This window comes from Callionymus lyra, chromosome 8, assembly GCF_982586985.1.
Source record: "Callionymus lyra chromosome 8, fCalLyr1.hap1.1, whole genome shotgun sequence".
Classification (NCBI taxonomy): domain Eukaryota; kingdom Metazoa; phylum Chordata; class Actinopteri; order Syngnathiformes; family Callionymidae; genus Callionymus; species Callionymus lyra.
The window spans coordinates 9601726-9620671 of NC_141825.1; the positions used below are offsets into that span (position 1 = coordinate 9601726).

The following is an 18946-nucleotide window of genomic DNA, read 5'->3' on the forward strand; positions in this document are numbered from 1 at the left end:
CCAAAATGTGTTTGCATCACCGTGTGTACGTCAGCTGTTCCCCCCCCCGCCCCCACTAAGCATGCAACACGTTTAATAATAAAGTTCTATTTTAAAGTTCAATGCTATGCCAGAACTCCAGGCCCTGAACCCTGGGGACATCCGGGAAGCGTCAGCAGGAGCAAATGTGCGTCAAGTTGTCGGATTTGTTTGCGCCGCCCTTATGACACCAAAGTCGGTCTTATTAATGCAATCCAACCCGGGTTGCTGCCTCCCTTCCCCCCCCACACACACCACCCACCACTGTGATTTGATATCGCTGAGCATTCCAGGTTGTGATGGTTACTCTGCTAATGGTGCTACTGACCCGTTCCGACATTCCTGGTGGAGCTCTCTGATCAGCCTTCTAATGCTCCACTGTAAACAAGCCCTGCCTTCATTTAATATTAATACACACAGTTCTTGTAAAACAGCAATTACCAGGATGATGAATGATTTGCAGAACCCCTCTTAAGCTCTCCTACCTGGCACCCAAATAGAGTCGGGAGTCACCTGCTATTTCTATCGGATGTCCATGCTGAGAGTGCATGTGCAGGAAGAGCCGCAGACGGTCAGATCCAGGCACACACACTGACTGATGGTATCTTTAAAACATAACTGTGAAAACTCCACTTTTAAGTTCCCACAGATCTTATCCGCCAGCTTTTAAAACCAATGTCTCCTTTGAACCCTCGTCTAGATGTGTGTCCGTGACCCCTCTTAACAGCATAAAAGCAAAATAAACATTCAATTATCCTGGAACAGGACAGAACATATATATGTGGATAAGTACAGTGTGAAATATGACCTACAATCCACAATATAAAGTTTTATTTTCACATCGTTCTTATATTCGTCCAGAGGGTGATTCTGGATTCTGTTAAGTTTGTCTACAACTTTATTGACACTAGACTTTTGTAAGAGGTTCCTTTTTCGGAAATTTCCACCCATTTGAGTCGGCATGCTCAAAGACTTTACATTTGATAAACCAGCTGTCAATTAAAACTACGTATTTGGCACTTTGAAGTTCTCTGCCTTAAACCAATGAAATGTTCAGAGCGTATCGACCCAAATGAGTAAAAAATGTACATAGTCAATCGTGTTGTGTCAGCAATTCTGGCTTATGCGGTCATGCAAAGTGCATTAACATACTAGATATAAATAATTCTCAGTACATTTATAAATTAATGTATGTTTTTTGCTTTTGTAGCAGGTACATCCTGGTGTAGGGAGTGGAAAACCAAGTGAGGTGTACAGTGTGTGTCTTTAGGCGAAGTTCTTGTCACTAGATTTAGACTATATCATTAAATAGATAGTATACAATATGGACGTAGTACCTGCGATGTCAGCTGTCTGGTACTGTACCATGGTTTTTAGGTGAATCAGTTTCCGTGGCCATCTTGGAAATGCAATATTTATGGTTTAGCAAGACTCAAGAGAGGGAGTTATCGCAGAATTTTGAATGGAGCGATAAAACCATTTCCAATTAGTTTGGGCTATGCTTCGAACACTATTTTAACTACTGCTGCTAATACCTCGACTTCTTCAGCTCAAGGGAGTTTAAAAACAACTAGTCGGACTACTTTCTTAAAATACAAAACCTACAATTCCCATAGTACTGCTAAGGGTGCCAAACTTGCTCGCATAACATATGCTATTTATATAGACGGATTAATCTTTCTATATATTAACCACAATATTAGATATCTTCGGTATACTGTAGCTATTTTCCTTAATGTTCAACTTAGGCTACTTTTGTTTCTTCTACCTCAATATCTATTCTATCTAGAAGCAAACTCGTCCCACCAAGTGATTTTATGTCATTTCTTCTCAAAGCTTTAAATAGATAAATGGTTCAACATTCAATACTAATTTGAAGTGAATCAAAAAACTGGTTCGCCTCTAATCCGTGGAGAGAGCGTAAGCTTCGACTGTACAACGGGGCTGCTTTTCAGCAGATTTCAAATGTCAACATTTATTTGAAGACTCCCAAGAAAAGAATGGGGAACGCTGACATATGTTGGTGCTTCAAAAAGCTAAACCACAGTATATCTCATGAGTTATGTCAACCTCTGTGATGCTTTATGCGAAAGTTCGTTCACGAAAATAAATATGAAGCCGGATGGTACTCTCTGTTTAAGCTTTTTCTAGTATACCTATCACTAGAACTGTTTATTGATACACCTAGTCCCTTGTTTATTGTTGAAATGATTACTTTAAATTCTTCTACTGCTTCTTATCTGGTAATACTTTACTATTACCACTATTACTTGCTTATTTTCTTTTTTTTCTACCCCTTCTTCTCGCCAAAGGGCTCAAGCCTTGCCCAATTCTTCGTGCGAGAGGGCGGGGAACACCTTAAACAGGACGCCAGTCTGTCCCAGGGCACACAAAGACCTAGAACCATTCACACACTCATACCTACAGACAATTTTCCCAAAGTTCCCAATCATCCCAACCCTCCTGTTTCATCCCCTTCTGTGTGAATAAAACTGGACAAACAAATGACCACAGATACATTTTCTAATGACACCATTTCTCTTTCAAGTTAGCTATACATCAGACAGAGAAGGAAAGGGGGGTCCAAATAATAGTAAGACCTCAGGACAAGCCTTGGACTAAAACCCTCCTGTGGCTGTAGACCGTGTGTGGCAGCACGGGGCAGACAGGCTGGCAGGGCAGATGTTTTAGGTGAGAGGCACACTAGATAGCACGGCCTGAATAATTCATCAGATCGGATAGAAGATGTGATATTTTAAGACACAGCAACAGCCATCTTATGGCCTCTTTCAGCACTTTTTGTGCAGCGCGAGTGTCTGTGGGGCAAACGATCGCTGCTTCTCTGCTTTTCGTGCCCGAACAAAGTGTCGCAGACGATTTAGACGGTTTGTAGTTTTTCCTTGTTTTGGAGCAAATACTTGAGCAGCGAGTTGGGTTAAAGGTGTCAAGTATTCATGTTTAACTTTAATGAATCACTGATGGCTCGTGTTAGTCTTTACTGAACTCATTCATCAGTTTAATCATATCGAGGGCTTGTTTTCGGGAACTCATTCTGAAATAGAACAGAAAAATGCTTTCAGTTCAATGCCCCGGCTTCGTTCCCTTCTTTTTTTTTTTCCATATGCGTCTGTCTTTGTGAAGGCTCTTGCTTTTCCAGATTATAAACAAAGTAATGGATCATTTACTTGACCTGCAGAGACACATGTTTACACAGCGTAAGAGGTCACTGGGCTTGTGGAAATGTTTTTCTCATTTTGACAACCAAGGGGGGAAAAAAACTGTGAAAAAAGTCGTGTAAATATGGAGCTAGTTGACATTTCTGTTTAACTCTTAAACATCACAAATGCAAAACCTTAACTTGAACTTGAAAAGTATCCGATGGAATGGTTTGCTTCCTGCTGTTGGATTATAGTCTTTTTATTTAACGTCATGGAAATTATTGTTGTTGAACTGACTTCACTGTGTTGTCACGTCTAGATTTTTAAAAAACTTGTTTTACAGTGTTGTACTCTTCTATGGGTGAGAGTCACTGGGGTTTAAGACACTGCAGATCAGTCATGCTAAGCTGCCTTGCTCATTAAAAAGGGATCGCTGATTTTAAATGTGATTTGCAACCAGATATATTCAGGAAAAAATTCTCCATACTTCAGTGAACATTTAAACAGTAAACTGACATCTCATTATCTACATTTTCTATACTTTTTAACCTGTTAAATTAAGTTAATCCTATTTATTTTTTAGATTTAATTGTGAGACTTATGTTTTATTAGTAGCAAACTAATGCTAAAAATCTAAAAGTAAAATGTTTTTTTGTTGGCCCCTGATTTGTTCTCCGTATGGTCAGTTGACTGAAGGAGTAGGTGAGCGTTTTCCTGCTCGAACACCCGACTGGAGAAGAGAATCATCTTTCTAGAAAGAGCTGATTTCATCTCTATCTTAGCATGACATCAGCAGCCACCGACATGCCTCTCCTCTGCGCGGGTGTTTGTCACGCCGTGTGGACGCGTCAGGCCACACTGATCAGCATCTCAAACCCACACGGAACACGTGGGTTTGGACTGGACAACCTTGACATCTTAAGAGTATCAGAAAATGAGTGTTTCTTTCCTCTCAAACTGGGAACCTTTTTTTTAATTTATCTTTCTAAGCGACTTAGGAATCATGTGGTGGATGATCCGTCCACATCCCCTGCAGCCAAGCACACTGAACTCTTGTCATCTGATAGGTTTTCTAATCCCCCTCATTACGTACGTCTGGTTAAACAGAACAATCGCTCAGCCATTAAATCAACCTGTCCAGAGATCCATTTGGGTTTTTAGAACTTTTGTACGAGTACGAGTGACCCATGAAAGCACTCAAGACTCAGGAGGGCGATTCCTGACTTGACAAATTTGCACTTGACTGAGTGCATCAGGGCGGTCGAGTGACAGGAGTTCATCTCCCCACGTATGGTTGAGTTTGTCGTCTGACCTCACAGGTCAAATCTGGTTGTCTTGGATGGTAGGTGTCAATGATTGGAATTCCGCCAGAATATCGCTTTTAAAGGGATCCGCGGGATGACTGGCGTGACTGGGATGCCGAGGCCTGAGTGGATACTGAGGACGTTGAGCGAGGAATGTGCAGCTCACTATTGATCTGAACTAAGTGAGGTCAGGGATAGTGGGGGTCGGTGGTGGGGGGGTAGCTGACCCACTCCACAGACCTCACATCAAGACAAAGCCTGGACAGACAAAGATGTTTAAAATGCAGGTTGAAGTAAAGATGATCCGAACCCTTATAGTGATGATGGATCTTTTGAGAATCCTAAAGTGACCCCCTTTTTTTATAACTCATTTGCATTCATTCCTCCATTTTTCTCCCCCCCCTCGCTCTCTTTGTCGCGTCAGCATTTTTCAATCCAGTGCCATGTAAACCAGGCCGCACAATAGATGATTGACAAGCGACCATGAACCAATTGTACCCGCTTGACTGAACTTACCCTGAGATAATTAATCTTTTCACCCAAATGCGTGTCTGCGCAAGTGAATGATAAATCATTAAGGATAGCGTCGTACACAAGGCGGATTTTTCGTCGGCCCAAAATTTCTTTCCGACAACTCACCTTGCGTGTCACAAATTTTGGTGCAGGATTGTGGTTTTCGAATCTGTACATTGTGTTGCTGTGCGGTTCTTTTGATTGACAAGTTGGACATCTCAAGCCTTTTATCAGCCACACACAGTGATTGATGCGTTCAGTTTTTGCTCGCCCGATGGCCACTGGCCCGAGCAGGCGTCTAAGCCTCTAAAGCTGGTGGAATGCGTGCAGCTTTTTCTCGCCGCGGACATGGAGTGCGGGCGGCCGCGCCACGCTTTTGTTTACAGCCTTTTCATGGATGCCACAGCAGTCTAATCAATTTCGAAGATGATAAATATTTCAGAGCTTTTCATTGAACGATAGGGTCTCGGAATGCAAGCACCAGAGCTGTCCTGTTAAGTCGTCTTTCTAAGTTTGACCGTTTTTTATTAAAAACAAGTATGAATTATTGAGATCAAACTTAAATGAATGAAACAAGTTTCTATTAATTATACTCATTATAGGGCAGAATCGGACATAAATGTCAACGTTCACTTTATATGAATTAACCCTAGGTATCTAACTTACATACACATGGTTGCCAAGACTCATAAGCCGATCTTTTAATCCTTTAAGGGGTTTGTTGAATTTGTTTTGCTTTCGTTTAAATTAACTTCAGTAGAGATAATGTATTAAAGGTTTTTTTTAATTGAAAACCATGACACCTGATTGTTCTTTGGCCTTTTCCAACCGCTAGCAACTGAATTTGCGACATGTTTGATAAGCAAATATTGTAAACACAATTCTACATATTGATTTAGAATTAAAAAAATTACTTGTATTTGAAAAAGTTTCACCTTAAACTTTTATACAAAACCTTACATTAGTCTTGAAGCTGGAGGTTCTTACTCCCATTTCTAAAAGTCAAAGTTTTACCACTTAATAGCGAAGATTTATAAGGCAGACCTCTTAGAAAGCATGTGTTTCAACAGACGTGACCTACTTTCAGTCCCTTACTTTAGTCAGGCAACTTGACCCGTCGTAAAACAGACACCTGATCTAATACACACCACAGTCCAGCGCCGTGTGCTTTAGAAATACAGGTTTTAAGAGGGAATCAAAGCTGCAGATTTACAATGTTTCATTAATTCTATAAAAAGGATGCCATTTTTATACTTTCTTAGCATGGGTTATATAAGAGACGCATAAACAGATTTCCATACTGCAGTTGCATGACTGCTCAATCTGCACTTCTAATCACAGTTCATGGTACCCATGGTTTTTCCATTTCAAAGGCTGTAAAAATGTTAATGTGGCTACGATTTCATCTGTGAAGATGATCGCTCCTTTTTATGCTCAGACAAATCACAAAAGAAATCATCCTGACTACTAAAGATCCCATTTTGTACTGCTATAATTGAATGTCCTATGATGTTTAACCCTTGTGTTATCTCAGGGTCAAGGTGACCCGGTGGCCGGAAAACAAATGTGTTTAAGTTATCCCTTGTGTTGTCTCTGGTTCGAGGTGAATGACCTCCGCCACTGCATATGTATTTCTGGAAGGCAGAAGCAACACAAGGGATACCCCGAGACAACACAAGGGATACAACAAACACATTTGTTAACGGGTCACCTTGACCCAGACTTAAAACAAGGGTCAACAATTTAAGAGCAATACGTTTAAATCAGATTGGCATTCTGATTTAGTCTAAAGTCCATTTTTTATTAGTAAAAAAAAAACTTTGCCATCAAGATTAATATGTTTACAATTGAGTCATTATTTGCAAAAACTAAACCTAACATTAATTCAGCAGTTCATTTTAGAACTATTTATTAACTTGGTTTATTAATGTTATTTCTTGGTTGATCCAGGAATTGACGGATTATTTTTCTTCATGTTAAATTGATTTAGTTGTATAATTAAGGACAATGTCCTGTCACACTTTCAACATCTTTGAGATTAAAACTAAAGTTTTATGAAAGCAGTGGTGACTGGTCATTAAAGTTTTTTTTTGGTTTGAAACCTTGACTCTAGCCACCAATATATTCATCACGCAAACTGTTGGTAAAGCCAACCACGAATGTAATAAACAGTGGTTAAAAGCAAATAGCTTACATTAGCAGAGAAAAAAAGTCTCTTCTAACTTTTTTGTTAGTTGTTTTAGAGGAGAATGAACTTGGTAACTTGTGTTGTTGTGAAAAACTTGGCTAAATATTTTTTTCTTACTATCTTACTATTATTCAGATATACTTATGGTACCCCACCAACTTTCTTTCTTTCTATCTCTCTCTGTATCCCTCCATGGATATGTATGAGATATGTAAAATATATGTACTGTTTTAAATTATTAAATTTATACCATTTAGTTTCTTAATATTTCTAATTAAAGTTGTTTATTGTGATAGTTGCTAGCATTGGATAATAGAGTATACCACTTGTTTATGTCAAAGTACAGATTGGAATCCAGTAGGGTCTGGAGTCCCAATAGTAGAGATTGGAATTCCAATCTGTACGAGTACTGAACTGGGATCTGAATTTTGGAATTCCAATCTGTACTAGTAGGATTGCAGCTCCTACTGGATTCTAATCTGTACTCTGATATATACACCGTTTCTGTGTTACACCTTCTTGTAGTAGTGCAATAAAGATTTCGGATAAGATAATAAATGACCATGTGCTCATGAGGTGTCAGAGTGAGTCTGTGACTCAGATCCGCTGAGTACAAACTTAGTCAGAGAATCCTCTTCCATTCGCCTCTCATCGTCTACTTCCTCTGCTGCTGGATAATTGTGCTTTCCTGTCAGCGAGCCCCCGTCGCTCTTCTTTCACCGACGCCAACCCTGATAGCAATAACAGCCAGAGTCGGTGAAGCTACTTTACATTTCATCAGCAAGCTGCTTCTGCTGCCTCCACATCTGTTATGGGAATCTTCTTTGAGGGGAAATGGAAAGAAACGAAAGATCGTTCTTGAATGTTTTCCCTTTGAAGAGTGGATAATTTACACTTTTGTGCACCGGTTTTAAGGACAGGAATCTATGATATTCTTGCAGACTAATCTATTAAACTATCAATACATCCTGAGCAGCTTCCTGTTGAAATGCAGGATCTTCTAGGAGCCTGTAATATTATCCGCGGCCTCTATATGAGTGTCACCAGTCCCGGAGGAGATGGAAGCTTGAGCAATTTAGCGTGGCTCAACCTCAAGTTCACCATGTTCCCAATCTCTTTTCAATAGTTTAAGAAGATTTTAATTAGGCAATTAAAAGTCTTTGGAATAACATATGCTGGTAATTACTGCGCAAGGATGGTCCAACCATTAATTACTCTAGGTTTAGTCTTGGGAATGGACTTTAAGTAGGTTGGACAGCATAGACTTTTTTAAAGAACTTAGTCAAACCGAAGAAGTATTACATTTCTATTGTGCTGTGTTCCATTTTGAAGGCAATACTTATATTTAAAACCAACCGTTTATCAACCTGAAATTTACCTGAACAGTCACACAGGCCATGTCGTTTAGTTTTAAATATTTTATCGTCCCTTTAACATGCTCGCATGGGCTTTATAGAGCGCTAGCGTCCTTTTTTAGCTGATGGCATCACAACTAAAAGCCGGCCATAAACGTTGGGGGACTTTTAACAGGCTGTGACTTGCTTAATATTTCAGGTTTAAAACTTTCCTTAGAATAAGACGAACAAAAGCCTATTCCTGCTTCTGTAGTGCTAATAAACAGAGAGAAGTTAGTGCACGTTTTCGGCCTTTTTGAAACCCAAAAACTCTCCAGGACCCCCACTATTTCATGTCACACAAGCTGAATCAAGTGTCCTTTTTTTAAGATATATATTTCTCGTCGTTTGAAGGTTTTCTATTCTCACCTTCTTAATTCTCTTTATTATTAGCCTGCTAACTTTAAACTGCAGACCGGTCCAAACTTGTGACAAAAATCGTCAGCTGATTTGTTTATGTTAATGTAAAATACAATTATCAAAATTCTTTCAAAACTGAATGAGCTACCATATTATGGCATTTTGCAAAAAAAACGAATTTGTGTACCTACCATAATTTTTGACATTTTGTTTTTGTTCTCATATAGGATTTTTCTCAATAATACCACAAAATATGCTTTATATATCTGGACTATTGCAATGGTTTGTTTTCATGTCTTAACAAGGAGGAGCTGTCTGCATGCAGTTCATATAGAACTTTGCAGCGAGAATTCTGACCCGCTCTAGTAGAAGAACTCACATTTCTCCGATACAAACTCTTCACTGGCTTCCAGTTTCTTTCAGGATAAACTTTAAAATTCTGGTTCTTACTTTAAGATCTATTCATGGTCAGACCTTACATCAGTGATCTGATCCAGACTTACACCCCAGCTCGGGCTCTGAGGTCTGTGGATCAGAATCTACTGATGGTTCCTGAACACGGTTCAGGACCAGAGGAGAGAAATCCTTCCAGACTGTTGCTCCTAAGCTTTGGAACGATCTTCCTCTCTTTCTGTGTTTGATGGAGTTGGCGCTTATTTACTTTTTTACAAGGCAAGGGTGGTTGTAAATCACATCAAAGGTTTGCTATCACCACTGGTGTGTAAAAGCACAATAGATTCTGTAGATGTTTCTCATTAAGCTTACGCAACTGAATTATGACTCATTGTGAACAGATACTCCTTATCTCGCGAGTAAGTTCGGTAACATCTGACTCAGCGATCTTCAAATGAGTAAGTGATACGTCACCGCTGACGACATTTCAATCTCTCACTCTTGGTAAATCAATAGTCGCAGGTGTACACGCTTCTCGCGTCAGAAGTCACACATCTGTTAGCGCTTCTGTGAAGTGGAGGTTGTTTCGGGGGCACAAGGGCAAGTGGTGTCCACGGGTTGAAGGCCACATCTGGGAGCGAGCGTCCGGGATTGCCAGGAGGTTCTTACCAAAGTGTGGTGGTTGGCCTCGTGAGCTGTCAGGAATACCACTATGTTGTGATTATCCGTCAACACGTTTCCAGTCAGAGGAGTGTGTGGAATTTGTTTTGCCATGACCCCGTCATGACTGTGACATCTGGTTCCTTTCTCTTTGCTCATGATCTTTCAACAGCGTCTAAATAGTTTGTCTCTTTCACCATCGAATCATAGCGATATTTTATTGTATTGCTGCCAACTTTTCTGTTTGCTTTAATGATAAGATGATAAGACTTTGTTAATTCTCCCACACAAAATACGGCCTAACTTTTATCTGGAGACATAAAGAACTTGTAGTAAATATATACTGTTAAAGTAGTTGAACCTTTATTTGACAACATTTGACATTTACATTCACTCTACATTTGTGATGGTTTTAAAGGTTGTTTTATCAACATAAAGGGCTTCTTCTCACTACTTCTGCACAGGCAACAAGCTCTGTTCAGGGCTAGCAGATATACACAAATTTGACCTTAATGAAACTAGACATGCAATCGAACATAAATCAACTTCCATGCGAGTGTGTTGATAAAATGCCTTATTGCTCGTCTGAGAAAATGTGGTTGGTGTTACAATTTGGTTTGCTAGAAAACTCTGGAATACTGCAGAGCCAAAACTCATGGTCTTGTTTGGAACTATTGCTTCTTAGTTTGACACAAAGAAACACATATTTTACCTACATTTAATTCAAACAGATGGACAGAAATCACTTTTTGGAAGAAAGTTTGATAGTAGTGGCATGCCTGGATGTATTATTTTAAGATGTACTGTATTCCCCAAAAGGTCCTGCAGCGCAAGGCCCCGATTTTGCTCGTGCCTACTGTGTTGTGCGAGCGAGTTCTGGAACGCTACTACCAACTGCTTACCTGTTTAGCTCTTTGCTATCAACCATATCTGAAATGCTAAACAATCCCCTATAAAGATGCATTTAATGTTGAAGGAGGTTTGAACTCTCTTGAAAGTTTTCTTGGGTTAACCATGCTGTGCATTTTTCTTAGTCTTAGTCTAAATCAAGTGAAGTGTAAAAATCGGTCACATTATTTTAGTCACCATCATTGTTGTGATTGTGATCAGAGCTGATTATTAAAAAAAAGTTTGAGTCTCAAGCGCTGAGACGGGGCCGGTATTCGAAGGAAAACACCAGCGATCTCCCTCTTGAAACTCATCTCTGTCTCCTTGTATCTGTGATTGATAGTCCAAAAAAACTGTCTCCCGAAACCTTTCATTTCAATCTCCTAGGTACATGTTCATCATAAATCATTTCTGCTTCCATTTTCCAGCTCACCCACCTCGCTTGCACTTCCCCTTTCACTCCTCCCGTCCTCTCCATCACTTTGTTCTGTCGAAAAATATTTGATTACAATAGCGTCGGCTCTCAATGGCATCTCCCGTGTGAACTAGCATACTTGTGAATGGCATTATAAACAAATGTGGGCCAATATTTGCATGCTCGTCATTCCAGCGTTAATTACCTGCCGCGGCTCACCATTTCACCAGCGAACATGGTGTGGTTACTGTGAGATGGTATTATCTGGGCAGAGCACACTATCTGGTCTGTGTGGGGAATGAAAGGGATGATTCAGATGATGCATCATGCAGGAGAGAGTGCTGAAGAGCAGAGTAGCATATAGATTTCTGTGCTGTCAGAGGAACCCTTGTTCTCACACTCGTCTCGCTCTCTTCCTCAGTCAATCTCTTTCTCCCCCCCCCCCCACACCCCCTGAACTTAGAATTGATGTTGGTGTCTCTGCTTGTCGGACAAGAGGCGTTTCACTTTTGAATAGTTTCACACAAAGGCCGTTAACAACGACATGTTCTCTCTGAACCCACTAACAGTCGAGCTTGAAGTCTTAAAAAAAAAAAAATATCATTTAAAAAAAAGTGCAATATTGAAGATTTTGGCACTTGTTTTTCTCTCTCTTTTAGTACCTTGGAGTCAAAAGTCTATCGATAAAATCCAGAAATAGCTTTACTTACTACCTCTCGCTATCGATCGCTGTACCTCCCAAGGAAACCGAATCCGCCGCTGGCCGTCTTTAATGAGGTGCTCCCCGTGGCAACAGTAATGGAGTGTTTGCTATTGTAACCGGGATGCCTGGTATTGAATTTCCATTCACAACTCACTACATTCAGTTAATCAGCATCCTAGCGTCATGGCTGATTAAATTCTCACCTGGCAGCTGTTTTCAACTCTTGTCGACGTGCCGAGTTGTGTTGTCGTGAAAATATTAAAACGTACATTTTAAAATATCGTTCATTTAAAGCAGATCAGCCACAAGATGTAAATAAATACCTTGGTAATGCCATGATATTAAGATTTTAAAATATATTAATATAGGTTAGGTAGAACTTTATTGACTAAATTGTTTATTTAATATTGTTCGTTTAATATAATAATTAATTTAAATAATATGTGCTTTTCATCATTGATGGGAAAATGTAATAAATGTTTATTTGAAATTTAAAATAAAGGAAAAAAAGGGATTAGTTGCACAGTACTTGGATCAATATCATTCTTTACATTTGTTTTATCTGAAATGTACGCAGTCATTTTTTACTTTTTATTAAAGACATGTTTAAGAAAAAAGTAAAATCAAACCAAGAAATGCATTAGATGGTTCCACAAAACGTTTAAAGTACACACAAGTGTGTACTAAAAACAAAACTGAAACTAGTAGAATATGATTCTGAGATGGCATCTCTATTGATCTTAATTGTAACCGACACTGTTGTGATTCACTGACCTAAGAACCACCGCACAATAGAAATGTCATACTTCTTACCTTTATACCTCGCTAGAAAATAATAGAAGCAAAATGTAATGAAAATATATATTTTTGATTCTGCGTTCACAACCTGATCTAATGCTAATACGAGTCTCGCAGCTGTACTCACCCAGATCACAAATATTGGCTGTTGAAAAAAAGAGTAATAATGCAAATGTTTCTGTTCACAGGTGTCAGCACAGGCCCACAAGTGCTGCATGGAGACTCATGCTATCTGGATTTTCTCTGAGCCGCTGACGGTCCTTTAAAAACCACATCAACTAAAGACCCTGAAGGCGTGTCACCTTCTGTCTCGAAGACACGGCATTCCTTCTTTATCGGGCTCCCTGGATAAACACTAGCAGAAAAAAAGATAAACAAACAGGAGTTCCTTAGCGAATACACTTCTACATGAATTCCCCGGGAAGGCAGTGAGGGCGAATACTTCCAAGTGTTCTGCTGGTCCTGAGGAGACGTATGGACAATGGCTTGGCTTCGTCTCCCAGCCTACACTGTATTACTGGCCGTTTGCTTGAACTCAGCGGTCGCGGAAACGGACGTCATTCCTCGACTCACCTTTTCCTACAGTAAGTGAAACTTATTGACCATTTATTCAAGTTTTGCGAGAAGTATGGAGTAACATATGAGAATCAAAATGTATTAACCTGAAATATCTGCAGATACAAGCCTCTGTGGTTGTGTTGTGCTGTTTGTTTTACCACCATTCATTGCACTTGAAGTATATTGGTCGAAAACACATGTCAATATTTTGAATCTAATTTTCACAAAGAGTTGTTTTACTTGTTACTTAACACAAGAAGAGACAAGTGTGTCCTGTCATGTTATTATATGTAGACCAGAAGAGCTTATAATGCTTAGTTGACTCAAAATAAAAGTCATCATAAATGTATATACGTATATTATATATTATATTCTATACTGTGATCCACCAAGTTTAAAGTGTTACAGGCTTCACATGACTACATTATTTAACACAAATTATCATCCAATTGTATTTGTTTGGACAAATATTTCCAGTTATAGGATGATCATTTTGTTTCAGTCTGTAGCTTTGTTTAAAGGCCAAAACACGCCATTTGTTATCGTTACAAGTTCTCCAACTTGGACCTTTTACACTAAAAGTAAATAAAACACTTCCACACTATATTTGAATAAATATAAAGCATAAAAAAACCCACAATTTTGACTCCTCATCAGTGACCCATGACAGTCACTGGCACAAGAATTTGAGGTTTCATATAAACAGAGGCACCTTGTAATAAAGCTCATAATGAGCCACCAATTATTTATCGCTACCCTCACAAATAGATACACAAGATACACCAGTACTTCGACAACACAATCGGTTGAAGTTCAATGATGTTATTTTCACATCAATGATTAAGAAACTTATAAAAAATGTAGGATTACACGACAGCTCATTTAAAATCTTTACATGATGTTGTTAATACACAGCGTTTCCGTCGACTTTCTTCCCAAGTGAACAAACAAAAACCGCTCACGTCCGTCAAACCCTCTTCAATGCCCAATTTGTCGAGTTCTACCTCCCACATTCTGCCTTCAAAACAAATTATGCATGTCCCGATAGTGCTGCCAATCATTAACTCTCCGCGGAAGAAGGAAACCCGTCAAAATAAACCGACTACATGTAACCATTGTGAACCTTAAAAGGAATTAAATTGAGGAAAATTGGGTTTGTTTTGCTCTATATTGATTCCAAATTTGCAGCTACACAAGAGCAGCTCCGTCCAGAACCTGCAGGTCAGACATAATTACAACCCGAGCCGGACTATTGTGCTGCAAACTGTCGGAGGGCAGTCTGACAGCAGTCTCGCCAGCACTCACAGTTATTGCTTTTATTTAATATAGCAGCTTTTTCTGTGTTTGCTTTTTAGAATTACACGACACCCAGTCTGAGTCTGTTGCTGAATATAATGGAATGTTTCGGCAGAAAAATTGAAGCTTTCTCAACAAAGTTTAAGGAAACTTTAGTCGTAGACCGACTCGCGTTGATGGTCGAGGAGGTCCAGCGGTGGGTTCTACGGTGAGGTTCTCCCGGATGACCTCGCACTCGTCATCTCCAAACATGCTGCAAAACAAACTTTTCTCGAAGCTGAGACGTGTACCATCCTTCCTGAAAAGAACAATAATCTCAGACTAAAATATATATTGTTATGAATTTACCGTCGTCTAATGTTCGATTTATCTGTTGAGTTGATTTTAGTTATTGGAAATAAATAAATAGGAAGACGATCAGAGTCATCGATTAATATAATCAAGCATTTAAAGCAATATATTGTGAAGATATTAAGGTTTTTACCAAATTTATATTAACTTTTTTGAGTAATTCAGTTTCCAGGGAGATCAAGATAGTGGTTGGACAAAGCAAACAACAAGATTTTAATAGTTAGGATGTTTTAATTTGCTATGCAATTCTATTATAAATATTGAACATATTTGTTTGTGGCTCCTCCCATTGTTGAAAACAGTGCATTGGCATTTAAAAATGTATGCAATGAACTCCATCTCTGACCCACTTCTGTAAAGTTTGGTTCAGGTTGACCAATCAACACAGAAAATATGATGGAAAACAACTGTAAAAATGTTGCTATTTGCTAAATGTGCAGCTGTTTTTGCAAGGTAAGGATGGGGTGTAATTCCATAGATTAAAAGGATATAAGTGCCTGCACCTCTCTCACTAACAGCGAGTGTTAAAAGGAGATATTCATGAGGGTTGTTGGGTCAATGCTGTGATATTTGCTGGTTGGAAAAACTGATTAAGAAGCGTGAAAACAACTGTGTAATAGGGCAATTGCTTAAGCGCTTTCTTCTCGTAAGAAATCTGCAAAATGAGGGGAAAAAAGTTGATTAAAAAAGTGTTTTCTTCTACTAGAGTCTCGTGAAAAATTAAAGTAGTCCATCACATGTGGACTCAACCATGCGATGGACTACATGACACCATTTAGCTCATAATTTTGTTGATCTGTAATTCGATTAGATGAAATTGAACCATCAGGATGAGGTGGCACTTTGTGGAGCACAAAAGCAAGTCTATAGTTAACTAACTAAACGACCGGATTAGATGTAATAGCAGGCCTCCAATTAAAACGGTTTACCATCTCTATAACTGAGTTTAAAAGATTGTCATTTAAACCCTCTCGTGATCGCACTTCCAGTCATGTAGCTTATGTACAAATGGGGTCAGCGGCCTCGTTCCTGTCTGAACCTGCACCGGCTCTCTCGCCACGAACCCGCTCACCAGCCTCCATAATCTCCGCCCATCGGCTCTCAGAAGCCCTGCGCCCGGCGGAGCGTTTCACAACAACACACGGCATTAATCACCTGCTGAAAAGAGCCTTCATGTTCACACTTCTCCCCGTTTTGATGGAGTGATTTGCGTCAAGGGTGTGCAGCCCCATGTTAAGCACACACAATAAAAGATTTAAGACTTGCCTTTTCAGTGTGGCGTAGGTGGAATAAGAGAAAAAAGGGCAGTTTGTTTTCCAGACCAGCCGGTTATGTTTCAATTGCTTTTATTTAATAATAATAGACATTTTGAAAGAAAAGTTTCTCTTGTGTGACGTATTGAGCGTTGCATTTTTTGGGGATTAGCAGCTGTATGTACAGAGAGCATCACATGGTGAGAGAAGGATTCCGTGACTGGGGGTTACATAACAATGACACAGAAGCAAGTTCCTTGTGTTTTATATGATGACGTCCACTATGAGCATCATTAATTTATATGGACCATGTCATTTTTTTTTTGTATTTCTTTTTTTTAATCTTGTAGTTATAAAGATAGAACTTTATGGATCCACTGGGAAAATTCCTTGGACTGGAAAATTCCAGTCTCCAAACAGCAGCTGAGAAAAAGGTGCACATAGATCAATAAATAAATAACAATATAAATTATAAACAAAGTGCAATTCACACCACCGTCATGTACCTGGTCAAAGCGTATTCATTCACCGTATTCTGGCCACAACACACTGTTCTACAGAACCACTTGTACTTAAGTAAGTAAGTAAGTAAGTAATTTGTATTTATATAGCACTTTTCCAGACCAGGGTCACAAAGCGCTTAAACAATAAAAACAATACTCAATAAAATATATACTTTAAAGGTCAAGATAATACTGAGAACAACACAGGAGTTCGAGAAAATCAAGGAAAAGCCTGAACAAATTAAAGTGTCTTCAGATGTTTCTTGAAGGAGTCAGTAGATCATCAAACACAGAGGGAGATCGTTCCAAAGCTTAGGAGCAACAGTCTGGAAGGATTTCTCTCCTCTGGTCCTGAACCTTGTTCAGGAACCATCAGCAGATTCTGATCCACAGACCTCAGAGCCCGAGCTGGGGTGTAAGTCTGGATCAGATCAGTGATGTAAGGAGGAGTCTGACCATGAATAGATCTGAAAGTAAGAACCAGACCAAGTTGATCCTGAAAGAAACTGGAAGCCAGTGAAGAGTTTTAAGGATCGGAGAAATGTGAGTTCTTCTACTAGAGCCGGTCAGAATTCTCGCTGCAGACTTTTGTATTAACTGCAGTCGAGACAGCTCCTTCTTCTTACATTTTATGAAAAACATTTTGCCATTTTACAATCACCTTAACTATATTTTGTCCCCGAGAACATTTTACTCTCCTCATTAAAATCTCCATTCACACACCAATTGTAGCAATGACTCCTTCAATCTTAATACACTTTTATTCGTGCAGACTTTTCCTGGATTCTCTGAGACTCCTGTGTTTGTCTCGCTGTTTTCATGACCTTTTAAATATATATTTTATCTGGTATTGTTTTAATTATTTAAGCGCTTTGTGACCCTGGTCTAGAAAAGCGCTCTACAAATAATACTTACTTACAATAAATTGAATTATGTTACACAATATTAAAACATTTGATTAACTTTTATTGCAGTACTATCGTACAGTACTTAAATAGAACACCTTCCAATCGTTCATTTACCCGCTAAAAAGTATCAAACTCAACCGCCATGAGAAAAAGTGATCACATCCTTCATCCTCCTGGTAACATTCTGAAAAGTGGTGTTGTACTTTTGCATTCAAATCGCAGCTTAGTCACATTTTGAGGATCACCTACCCTACCTTAATTACCCGTTAAACGAGAATAGTTGAAGCGCTCTGAGCACCGCAGGTTTGTCATCGAGCGCGCCTCTTGTGGAAGCCTTTCCTGACATTTTCCATGGCCGCAGTGCAAAAAAAGATGCTTTGTCACTTTGAGTTTACATTTTTGAGAGCAGCATGCGAATCTGCAGGCCTGAGGGACGTGAACTTTACAGCGGATTCTGCTTTTTCTCAGCTGGTTTCTGCTCTTCTTGGCCTTTTTTGTGAATGGCAGTTAACTCCGTTCTGTAACCTCTGCGGACTCGTGGGCGACCCAAACCGCCTGGACTGCCGCTCGCCCGGGAATCGTTCTCACAAACCAACTTCCCCTTTGCTTTCCTGCTGCTCCCATTGTCCCCCCCAGTCCCGCCTTAATGAAGAGGGTAATCTGCCATGAATAATGAATGGGGATTTGTATGTGGCGTGGTGCGAACACTAGTCTGGTTTTCATTATGTGCATATCAGGATGGATCACAGGCTCGGGGAGTTGAGCCTTCAACTGCTTTGTGTCTCTGCTTTTGTTCCAGACTCTGATCCGGGGCTCGCGTCGAATGGTTTTCTTGTTCCAAAGTACCATTTTAAAAGGCGAAAAACCTTTAAGAGTCGCCCGGGCGGCGGAATCCGTCGGACATCATGTGTGTCGACTGGTGCCGAGGTTGTTGTTCAGAGGCCGAGCAGCAGCCACTTTGAGAGGAAAGCTTTAATTATCCAAGTGCTGTCATGTTCCGACTGGCGGAATCAACCACTCACGAGTAATTCCGAATGACAGCGGTGCCAAGTGAGATAACAGCTTTTCAGAAATTGTGCTGATGGTTGGGGCCGGATGTCAGCGGCACCATAATGACGGTGCAGGTTTTATTATTATGACTTTGCAGTTTTTTTGGGGGCCCGCACTTGTTTGGAGTTTCTGCTTTCATTTTGGAAATGTCTCGTTTGTAATTAAATATTCAGCTTATCGTGTCTGGGAAAGTTGTGGGACTAGAGTTAACTTTTAAATGTAATCACAGCCCCAC

The 18946-nt window shown here is 39.7% G+C and overlaps 1 protein-coding gene across 3 annotated transcripts in view; it reads left to right on the forward strand.

Moving 5' to 3' along the window:
* sema4ba (sema domain, immunoglobulin domain (Ig), transmembrane domain (TM) and short cytoplasmic domain, (semaphorin) 4Ba) overlaps positions 1-18946 on the forward strand; it is a 71901-nt gene that overhangs the window by 31889 nt on the left and 21066 nt on the right. For all 3 annotated transcript variants that reach the window (XM_087798251.1, XM_087798252.1, XM_087798250.1), the window contains one exon: positions 12981-13376. In XM_087798251.1, the coding sequence (XP_087654377.1) occupies positions 13274-13376 (103 nt within the window). In that variant the 5' untranslated portion in view covers positions 12981-13273. The remainder of the gene's footprint in view (positions 1-12980; positions 13377-18946) is intronic.